At 42.1% G+C, this 10,619-nt stretch overlaps 2 protein-coding genes across 5 annotated transcripts in view; one reads left to right on the top strand and one right to left on the bottom strand.

Moving 5' to 3' along the window:
- The first annotated feature begins 422 nt into the window (after positions 1-422).
- asb12b (ankyrin repeat and SOCS box-containing 12b) lies at positions 423-2,952 on the top strand. Its single transcript, XM_061686114.1, has 4 exons — positions 423-432; positions 635-957; positions 2,184-2,712; positions 2,795-2,952. Exons 2-4 carry the CDS (start codon positions 673-675, stop codon positions 2,950-2,952), a joined length of 972 nt encoding a protein of 323 aa, XP_061542098.1. The 5' UTR covers positions 423-432; positions 635-672.
- Positions 2,953-5,741: 2,789 nt separating this feature from the next.
- LOC133407593 (spermatogenesis-associated protein 13-like) overlaps positions 5,742-10,619 on the bottom strand; it is a 58,136-nt gene continuing 53,258 nt past the window's right edge. For 2 of the 4 annotated variants that reach the window (XM_061685642.1, XM_061685643.1), the window contains one exon: positions 5,742-9,860. In XM_061685642.1, the coding sequence (XP_061541626.1) occupies positions 9,685-9,860 (176 nt within the window). In that variant the 3' untranslated portion in view covers positions 5,742-9,684. The remainder of the gene's footprint in view (positions 9,861-10,619) is intronic. The other 2 variants (XM_061685644.1, XR_009769200.1) reach the window with 2 other exon arrangements.

Genomic DNA, 10,619 nt, shown 5'->3' with positions numbered 1-10,619 from the left:
GGCACAACGGTCGTGCTTGATAACATTCTACACGCCTTTAATTCTGGCATACAGACATAAACACATCTGTTCTATTTTTGTTTTTGTCCTGGACATCAGTGACACATACATGCGCACACACTCAGACACACACCAATCAAAGAGTGCCACTGGTCTATCACCTTTCTAATTTTAAACCTGCGCTTCAACTCTCCAAGAATGGAAGTTCAGCCAGGCCCATCTGTGGTCTAAATTTAGCCCCCCCCAGACATTTTAGCCCCTTAAACACAAACACACTATCGGGCACCTTTTACAACTCACAAGTCTCTGCATGCATCACACATTCACAGACACGCACAGGTTCTGCCCTATGTACCTACTTATTTCCGTTCCTGAATGTAACTTGAAGGTGATTGCGTCATTTTTGCTTGGAAATAACCTCAGCCGAATAAGGTGAGTTTTTGTTGTAATAATGTGTCATTTTCACAATAATGTCGGCTTTTAAAGATGTAATGATCCCTTCATGTCAAACAGTTTGTGGCATTACATATGCACAGTATAATCACAGCTGTCACATAGACTTGTGCTCAAATAGACACAAACAAACGACAGATATGTTTGGGTGCATTACCATCCCCATTGTCTGCATTTGCAGATGGCAGAGCTTTAACTCGCACCGGCCTGGAGATAAATATGCCCGTGGGTCGAGCTGTCGACATGAGTTTGATGGACATCTCCAAGATCTTCTCATTGCTGCAGCCCAGGGAGGACGATGAGGACAACGCTCTGAGTCAATCATTAAACAACGCCGTGAGCAGCGACAACATCTTTCTCCTCGCGCAGCTTCTTTCTCAGGAGAGCTACAGGAGGTCTATCAACAGTCGAAGTGGCTGGGGGGTCCCCGTAACCCCCTTACGGACTGCTGCTGCTTTGGGACACCTGAAGTGCCTGGAGCTGCTACTGGAGCACGGTGCAGAGGTATTTGTGATGTGCAGCAGTGTGGAAGTAGAGGGGTCACCTGTGACTCTCGGGCTGGTTATGTATTTAGATTAGAAATCAAAACATGTTGTGCCTTCAGCATTTTACACGCGTTGAACATATTATGCATTAAAGCTGCATAATTACAGGACACCGCCTTTCATGTTAGATCAGATAGGCTTCACTGAGCTTTGAACGATCTTCACTGATCTTATTTTAATATGAACCACGGTGATAGAAGCAGTCTATTTTAGACCAAAGCAACACTTACACCCAAACAAATTAATTAAATAAAAAGCTAAAAAAAAATATATATATATATATCAACATGGATCCCAGCACCCACTTTATTTCAGAATTTGATTATTTCATAAAAATAACGCGAGTTGGATAGTTTTAGAGGTACAGTGGTGTCGAAGAGCTCTCTAATATATTGAAAGAAAATTTTATATGCATCCATCCATCCATCCATCCATTTTCTGAGCCACTTCTCCTCACTAGGGTCGCGGGCGTACTGGAGCCTATCCCAGCTGTCATCGGGCAGGAGGCGGGGTACACCCTTAACTGGTTGCCAGCCAATCGCAGGGCACATAGAAATAAACAACCATTCCCACTCACATTCACACCTACGGGCAATTTAGAGTTGTCAATTAACCTGCCATGCATCTTTTTGGGATGTGGGAGGAAACCGGAATGCCCGGAGAAAACCCACGCAGGCATGGGGAGAACTTGCAAACTCCACACAGGCGGGGCCGGGGATTGAACTCCGGTCCTCAGAACTGTGAGGCAGACGCTTTAACCAGTCGTCCATCGTGCCGACCAGCATGATATAATAATGTGTAATACGTTTCGCTTGGAAATAACCTCAGCTGAATAAGGTGAGAAACTTTGACAGCATGTGCAAAACTGCACTGCACTGCATCAAAGTTGTTTATATTTCAATGACCTTTTTTACATTTCAAAAAATAGAAATGCCTCTCAGAAATATAAGTGGAGTTCTACATCACTGCAAACTACAACCAGAATAAAATAAACATAATAAATTAACCTGCAGGTCTATATGCTGGTTATTTGTGTCCACCTCGCTTATTTCTTGAACCGTTTTAGCTGTTTTAATGAAAATAAAATGAAACTCCATAGGGGAGTGGATTTTCGTTTGATAATTGAAATACAGGATAAGTGCTTTGGAAAATGAATGAAAGCATTATTGGTGTGATCATGTCCAGGTAGATAGCCTGGACGTGAAGGCCCAGACGCCATTGTTCTCGGCTGTTAGCGGCAAACATCTAGACTGTGTGGTGGCTCTCCTGAAGGCCGGAGCCGACCCAAACGGAAGCCAGCACAACAACTCTTCGCCGGTGCTGACAGCTGCTCGAGAAGGGGATGTGGACATTCTTCAAGAGCTGCTCCGCTTTGGAGCAGAAGTGGACGTTCGACCCAAAGGACCAGAGTGGGCATCTAACGCTACGGCTTGCCGAGGGCCTCTTTATATCTCAGCGGTGTACGGACATCTGGACTGCTTTAAACTCCTACTCCTCCATGGAACTAACCCTAACTATAACTGCACAGATGAGAAGATGCTGGCCCGAATAAAGCAGCCGAAGACTGTGCTGGAGGTATGTTTGCGTTACGGTTGCGGCGTGGAGTACATCCAACTTCTTATAGACTTTGGAGCAGATGTATATCTGCCGACACTCATCGTTGACAAGACAACAAAGCAGAATGAAGCCTTGGCTCTGCTGCTCAAAGAAAGGGGTAAGACCCATATGACTGTGATTTCATTTTGTCACAAAAAAGTTCAACTGTTGCTTTAACTTTTTGTGTCTTTCTGCCCCAGTTTGTCCCAAACCTCTGATGTCACAGACTCGCCTAGCATTCCGCAGATACCTTCATTTTGCTAACAAAGATCCTGCCATTGACGGTTTGGACGTTCCTCTTCTCCTGAGGAACTACCTGAAGCACAACACCTCTGAACACGTGGGATGTTCCAGTTAGCATCAGAACAAGCAGCAATAATTTTTATGTCAGTGTTGGTTATTAAGTCCTCTTCGAGTTAAAAAATAAATAAATTGGATGACACATCCATTTATTCATTTTCTGTACAGCTTGTCCTCATTATGGTTGCGGGTAAAATGGAGCCTATCTCAACTAACTGAGCAAGAGCCTGCACTGGTCGCCAGCCAATTGCAGGGCACATATGTATTTGTTTCATAAAATTGTATGAATTTATTCCGAGCACTCTTCATTTCGTAGCGTTTCTCAAGGCTCCACTGTACTCCTCCAGTACGTGATTCCAGACAGATTTCAGAACTAGATTTAAGATTATATGTGCTGCCATGTCAATCTAATCTGGGCCACGGAACTTCAGAATCAGTAGTGTTGGCCGATATAACTTAAACTATGTTAGCGATGCTGCTGTTTCTTGAACCGATCAGATTTCAAATTCACCGCAAAGGGCCTGCTAGCTGACCCGCAGCAACGTCAGCATTTTTTTGTCATTTGAATGGTTGGTCAGAGAAAGTCAGCTTCAACTAGCAAAACTCGTCTGTAACGATTTGCACACTTCAATACATTTAAGAATCAGCATCACTCTGAGTGAGTATAATGTATGTTTTCATGTTTTAGTCACATGTTATTAAATAAATATTGATTTTGCATGTTCTCCCCGTTCCTGCATGGGTTTTCTCCGGGCACTCCGGTTTCCCCCCACATCCCAAAAACATGCATGGTAGGTTAATTGAAGACTCTAAATTGCCCGTAGGTGTGAATTTGAGTCCGGATGGTTGTTTGTTTGTATGTGCCTTGTGATTGGCTGCCAACCAGTTCAGGGTATACCCCGCCTCCTGCCCACAGTTAGCTGGGTTAGGCACCCTTGTGTGGATAAGCGGCTCAGAAAATGGATGGATGGATAGCTGCTCCAGATGATGTACTGTTATGTTGCATTTGTGTATAGTATAATTGCAACATGATATCAACGGTATTAATGACTCCGGTAAATCCCCACTGAAGGCTACAAAATGCACATGAGCGCCACTGTGTTTTAGGAACGTGTGAGGAAGCCAGATTAACTGAAACAACAACAACAACAAGCACGGGGAGAATATGCAACTAACTCAACACGGGAAAATTGGAGCAAACTTCCCCCCCCAAAAAATGTAAACATTAAACCTCATATTTGTGAGGCAGACATGGCAACCACAAAACCACAAGCTGCTACGCAAGTGGACAATAGTCAACGAAATGTCTGTTGTTTGTTGTTTCAAAGGACATGATTTTCTGGTGCAGTAAAATGATTTTGAATTATTTTTTAATCAATGTTTGAATAGTAAATGAATGTATGACTTTACTACAATTACTGTAACTGATCAAAGGTTGTGTTGGACTAAATTCCTCCAAAATCGGAATTATTTTTCATACCAAGGTTTGTTGGACAGTTCTTTGTGGGAACACTTCAGGGATGCCATGATTTGACGGGTTTGATATTAAAGAACCAAAGAGGACCTGGATCTCATACACAAAGAACAGATTGGGAGACAGGTCTGCTTGTCCAACACAATGCTCTTTTGGATGAATGGGCCGCAGACAGTCTTTCTTTTGTTTTGACCTTCGTTTGGTGTTAAAGCCTCAAGGACGTCCCAATACTTTAGTCCTTGACAAACGCTTCCATGTCCTTGTTAAGTGTAACATCATTGATGGGCACTAGAGGCCGCAGTTGTGCTACTCATTGATCTGACTCAACCTTGGGCCTTGCCAAAGGAAGTTTAGCTGAGCTATTTTCGTCTTCAGTGTTGTTTTTATTTTTATTTTGCAAGTATCTTCTCCCACATAAACAGTTCAATGCCTTCATCTAAAGAGTCACAACTGGAGCAAACCTCTGAAAAACACACACCCACACCGCATCACACCAATGAGTCTTAACAGCTCGCCGGAAAAAGAGGAGCAGTCGGCTGAGAGATGTATTTGCATAAATCTTATTACTAATTGATGGCAGCATACTTACAATCTGCAGACTCATTTTTGGCGGGCATTTTTAAAAAAAATAACCAAACAGTGGCGGACAACTGGATAGCACATCTCCCTCAGGTCCTCAGTTCTGATGACCCAGGTCCAAAACCGGACTCGCCTGTGTGGAGTTTGCATGTTCTGCCAGTGCCTGCGTTGGTTTTCTCCGGGTACTCCGGTTTCCTCCAACATCCCAAAAAACATGCTTGGTAGGTTGACTGAAGACTCTAAATTCCCTCTAGGTGTAAATGTGAGTGCGAGTGGTTGTTTGTTTATATGTGCCCTGCGATTGCCAGGCGACCAGTTTAGGGTGTACCCCACCTCTCGCCCAGAGTCAGCTGGGATAGGCTCCAGCACACCCACGACCCGAGTGAGGATGACAATGACAGTAAATAAAGCATTAGTAGCAAGACAGTTGAAAGTCCAATGGCAACACTAAACACAAGAATTCAGTAAGACATAATTCTTGCCAGCAACCTTATTGCAAACAAAATGGAAAGGTTTGACATTTTTTGCATATATTATTTTGAAAAAGTCAAAATCCTCTGAATTCAGTCTCTCACAAATGTGAATTATTTTTAATTGACACTAGTTTGGGGGAAAGATTCAGAAAGACGAACGTCTCTCCCCAACTACGCCGCTGCTTTCCAACATTTCCCCCCAAACAATCTCTTTGAATTCATCATTAATGAATCCATGTGCCAAATATTAGAAATGCCACAAAATGTCCCAGGACAGGAAATCTAAACCAATGCACTCACTCACACACAAACGCCCGACACCAATCTGGAGAGGTTTTATTGTCAAACAAAGTACAGCTATATCAGATATGGATTCTTTTTTTTCTTTTTTCTTTTTTTACAGCGAAGTACAACGTTTTCCCAGTGCTTCGGAATACACCAAAACATATAATGTACATACAGTTGACTTCCCCACTCTCCCATTCACAGTTTCTGGATTGAATAAGCATTATTTTTCATTTCTACATCAAATCATCAAACTCAAAATACCAGCAATAACAAAAATGACAAATGTTTGCATGTGGAGACAAATGATTTTGGGCAGTGAGTTAGTTTTCTACGGTAGGCAAAACCTAAACCTTGGACTATATGGTATTATACAGTGAATCGTCTGTTTCTAAAAGTGGGACGCCCGTCTTCAGATCACATTGCAGTCATTGAAAACCACATCTAATATGGCTCATTGTACTCTGTGGTACCCTGACTGTTCAGATGCAACCAAGAGATCTTTCGTGGTGATGTGGCAATGCTCTATGCAAGTGTTTTGTAAACACATTGGAATAAAAAGCAGCCTCCTATGCACTCTGTTCGCTAACTTGGCTGTCTCAGGACATGATTGGAAAACCAATTGTATTAAAATGACCTTCACTGAAGGCCAACGTCTGGGCCTTGAATAAACGATCAGAATGGTAACCTTATGAGATCAACCAAACCAAACCATTGTTTGAACAATTTGGCTCCAAAGTTACAACATTGAACACTGGCTACTAATTAAATAAATACAAGTGAGAAAATCATCTTTACTGTGAAGTTGTTATACTTCAGAGCATTATTTTGAACAAGAGCATGATATGAATTGTAATGAAGTACTCTGTGTGTGTCTTCAGGATTAGGATTATTTTTAGCACATCCCTACAGATGCATTCGGCTCTTCTGATCGACTAAAAATCTACAGACAACACCCATGATCAGTGCTAACTCCATTTGGTTGTCATAGAAAACCTATACCCGTTTTGCGTGATCCTCTGAAGCTCAGCGCTACTGGTACCCATAAATAACCAGCGATTAGAGCTGTGCCAGTGTAGATTGGAATAAAAAAGAGAGAACATCTAATATTTGGCACACAGAATGCCAGTTTGCCAAATATTTCATTTGACCTATCAGGAGTTCACTCTGACTCTGTGTGAGGATAAGTCCCTCTCCAATTCCTGACATAGAATAAGAACAAAAGCTACAAGCGTAAACATGACATAAGCAAGGAGACAGGTGGACAGAGACCAGAACTCCCTCTGGTGAGATGACAGTGGGTTCACAACGGAATGCATCATGGTGGAAAAATCCCATTAAAAGCAAACAAACCATAAAGAGTTGTTTTAAGTCTCATGCAAAGTATTGGATGCCACAAGCATGCATTTACCTGTTACTGAGCTCTACCATACGCTAGAACTGGATCAACATTCGTCTCCAACGCAAAATACCAATATCCAAATATATGATCTGTTCTTTTTACACTATTTACAGTGTGTAGCTGATAAAGTTAAAATAGATGACTTTTTCTTATTTAATTCATAACCCATTGCTTATAATATTCTTTCAACACTACAACTCCACTATGCAAAACTAATGATTTCTCATATATATTCCAAAGAAATCGTCTTTAAACAATAAAGGAATTCCATGTCATTTCTAAATAATCTATCTGAAATAAAAATAATTTATAATTGTGCAAGATAATTGCTGCTATGTAATATAGTAATAACAAAGTAAGTGTTTGGAGTGTGCCGTGTGCACAGAAACGACTCATGTGGAAGAGATATCTGTCCGAGTGGATCTCGTGCGAGAGAAAGGAAGAGACCGTTGGAAGTCCAACACTGAAGGGAAAATACGTGACAAATTTGAATCTGCCTGTGAAACTGAACAGATAATCACTAGTGGAATGCTGGAAGGCACTGTTAGATAGCATCTCTCTTCTCCGCAGCACAATGGGCCAGTAAGTGCGCATGATTGTGTGTCTCTGTGTGCGTTTGCATCTGCGGGGGTGAGGCGGTGGGGTGGGCGCAGCACTGGACCTGAGGTTATCATTGTCTAGGAACCGTATGTTGTTGGTGAAGGGAATTATCTTCCAAAGCAATCGGACTGGGAGCGACACCACTCATCCATGTCTCAACTTTCTTTACTGAAACAAAACACAGATTGTACAACATACTGTTTAAATAAATTCTATGCTGTTTTCCCAGGAATTTATAAGGCCTTTTTGAAGGCAAACAAATTACATAGAACAATATCATGAATAACTCTTTCATACTGAGTAATAAAGTAATGATGGCACATTGCTCAGATACGTAGATGTACTTTCCAGTGAATCCAAACGAAATGTGTCTGAGGTCAAACTATGCTCACAAACCTTGGACAGATGTTTTGCTTACATTCCTGCAGTAGCAACGAACACAAGCCATTTCAAGAAGATCTTTGTTTTTCTAACTACTATACTGAAGTCTCTCGTTCATTGCGGGTGAAACAAGTCTTCAGAAATTCAGTTAATAGTGTGGAACTCTGTGCCAGATCTGAATAAACAACATGATGGGGGGGGGGCAATGCCAAGCCAAGATTTTAAACTGCAATCTGTAGAGATACATGAATCACAATCAGAAAATGCCAGCATGCTACACATTATATCCGTCTTTGTGCCTCCATACTCATATCACACGAATATATTCTTTTTCACTTTTTTTAAAATATCTGCCTGTTTTGACCTCCTTGTGGTGGTTAGGGTCTACCTACAGCCATCCGTGCACATCAATCTTCAACCAAATGTATTCTGCCATGCTGTGCCCTTTTCCATTGTGGGCAGTAAAAAATAAGTAAAAAAAAATAAAAATAAATAAAAATAAATCATGAGCTGACAAAAAACCCCCAGACATTTTAAAGATCAACCTCACTGCTAGCTCTTGAAGTGGGCCGTGGTCTTTCTAAACAGTCCGTAAGCTACCAGCACAGTGCTACAGGGGTGGTCTCTGGGGAGAGAAGGGATGGGGTCTGGCACTAGCTGGCTGGAACGTAGTCTGCCTATCTCCTGCTCCCAGCAGATTCATCTGACCAGCAAACTCTCCACAACCCACAGCCCTCGACATTTTGCGTGATGGGATATGAATACCCTGTCAAAACTGCTTGGTGAAAGAATGTTAATACACTGTACTGAAATTCCCACTATTGATTTGTTCCTGGAGCGGTCATATCATGGCCGGTGGCAGGTTTCTGAAGGAATGAAACACTTCCTCTAAATCATATAGGCTGAACAGGTGAGTAACGAGATGAAGAAGGTAGGATGACGAAGAGAGGGCGACATTGCGACGAGAGGGCTATTCCAGACCAAGTAGAGAGGCGATCCAAATGAAGACGTGAGTGGAGCTGAGATGGTCTGTAATTAGCGGTGGGAGAGGTGACGCCCAACAGAGTCGCGCTTTTGCAGGTACTTCAGACACCCTGGCGAGTAGCATAGGTCTGTCGTTATTTGGCCACACATTCACAAGAATGCACCATGTAATCTCACATAGTGTAGCAGCACAGCAAGATCTTGGACACAATCATACAACCACCTGGCGCTCCCTGGTGTGTGTCTTCAGACAATGGATTTAAAGAGAGTAAGACAACAATCTCTACGAATTCCAGGACATTCAGATGGTGTGATGATACAGGTAAGTGTTGCAGAATCTGAATGAGAGCGCAAGTGACGGTTGACTCAGCTGGAGAAGCATGATACCTAAGAATGTTTTCAACAAGTATGAATTATTATGTTTTATTCCTCCCCTCGATTCTGTGAAAGTCTTCAGTCCTCTTGCTGCTTTCAACCACACCCAATATTAACATTGGTCCTTAGCTTTGAAAGTCTCAAGTCAATGTGTTTTTGTATTTTCTTCATTGTGGGACACGATCATCCAGTGTTTAGTGCTTCTACGAAAAAATAGGTGGTCCTTCAAAAGAGTCTCTATTTCTTAAACGGAGCTAATCTACTAAAATTCTGCCAGAAAGGAGCCTGGCCTCGTTTGGATTGACTGAATTCAAAAACCTCTCCTTGTGCCATGTCCTCTGTTACCTCATACTGCCCCGCACTGAGGGGATCCTGGGGGGGCGGGTATGAGGGGGGCGTGCACCTATTTACACCTAGAAGAGAAGCAGGCGCAGAAAAGCAGGAAAGGGGTACGGGGGGAGGGGGACAAGGAGGCAGCATAGGCACAAAGCAAAGGGAAAACAATTGTTAGTATTGTCACTGAATTGCTTGATAGCACAACATCTATTCATGCTACCACAGCAAACAGGTGCACGCATAAAAATGAAATTCCGTTGGTAACATTCCTGCATGTTAAACCGGAAATATGATCATATGATGATTGCTGAAGAGGATGGGAAGTGGAATTCAGCTTTAGCGATGACAGAAGAGTGATGAAAGATGCTATTCAAGCAATGTCTGTTACATGTGAACAAGAGAACGCATCACATTTGATACAATGCTGCAACCAGGTTTTTGGACAACAGACATTGTTCCTGCATGTTTCTTGACAGCATGTTTGTTTGAATAGCACCCTCAACACTTGAGGAACACAAGGGTGGTGAAAATAGAGGCCAACAGAAAGCTGTTAATATGCACTGAACTAGATTCTATCATGTCATTTAGCAAGTCTACAAGCATCACAAGTATACTGGCATAATAACAAACTAGTATATTTGGAGATGAAAAATTCAAAAGTTGCCATGGCATCTCAGAAATAAACATAAAATGATAAATAAAATTGTGTGCTTTGTTACAGGTATTTTGCCAAACACCGTTTTAGCAGTGAGAAGAGTTTGGTCTATTTGTGACCAAAGGAAGCTGTTTCTCTGAGATACTGCATGTGATCGTGAACATTGGACAGTGACTTAATG

This window comes from Phycodurus eques, chromosome 9 (assembly GCF_024500275.1).
Source record: "Phycodurus eques isolate BA_2022a chromosome 9, UOR_Pequ_1.1, whole genome shotgun sequence".
NCBI lineage: Eukaryota > Metazoa > Chordata > Actinopteri > Syngnathiformes > Syngnathidae > Phycodurus > Phycodurus eques.
Note: the sequence above shows the minus strand (reverse complement) of the source record. Positions and strands in the feature narration are given on the sequence as shown.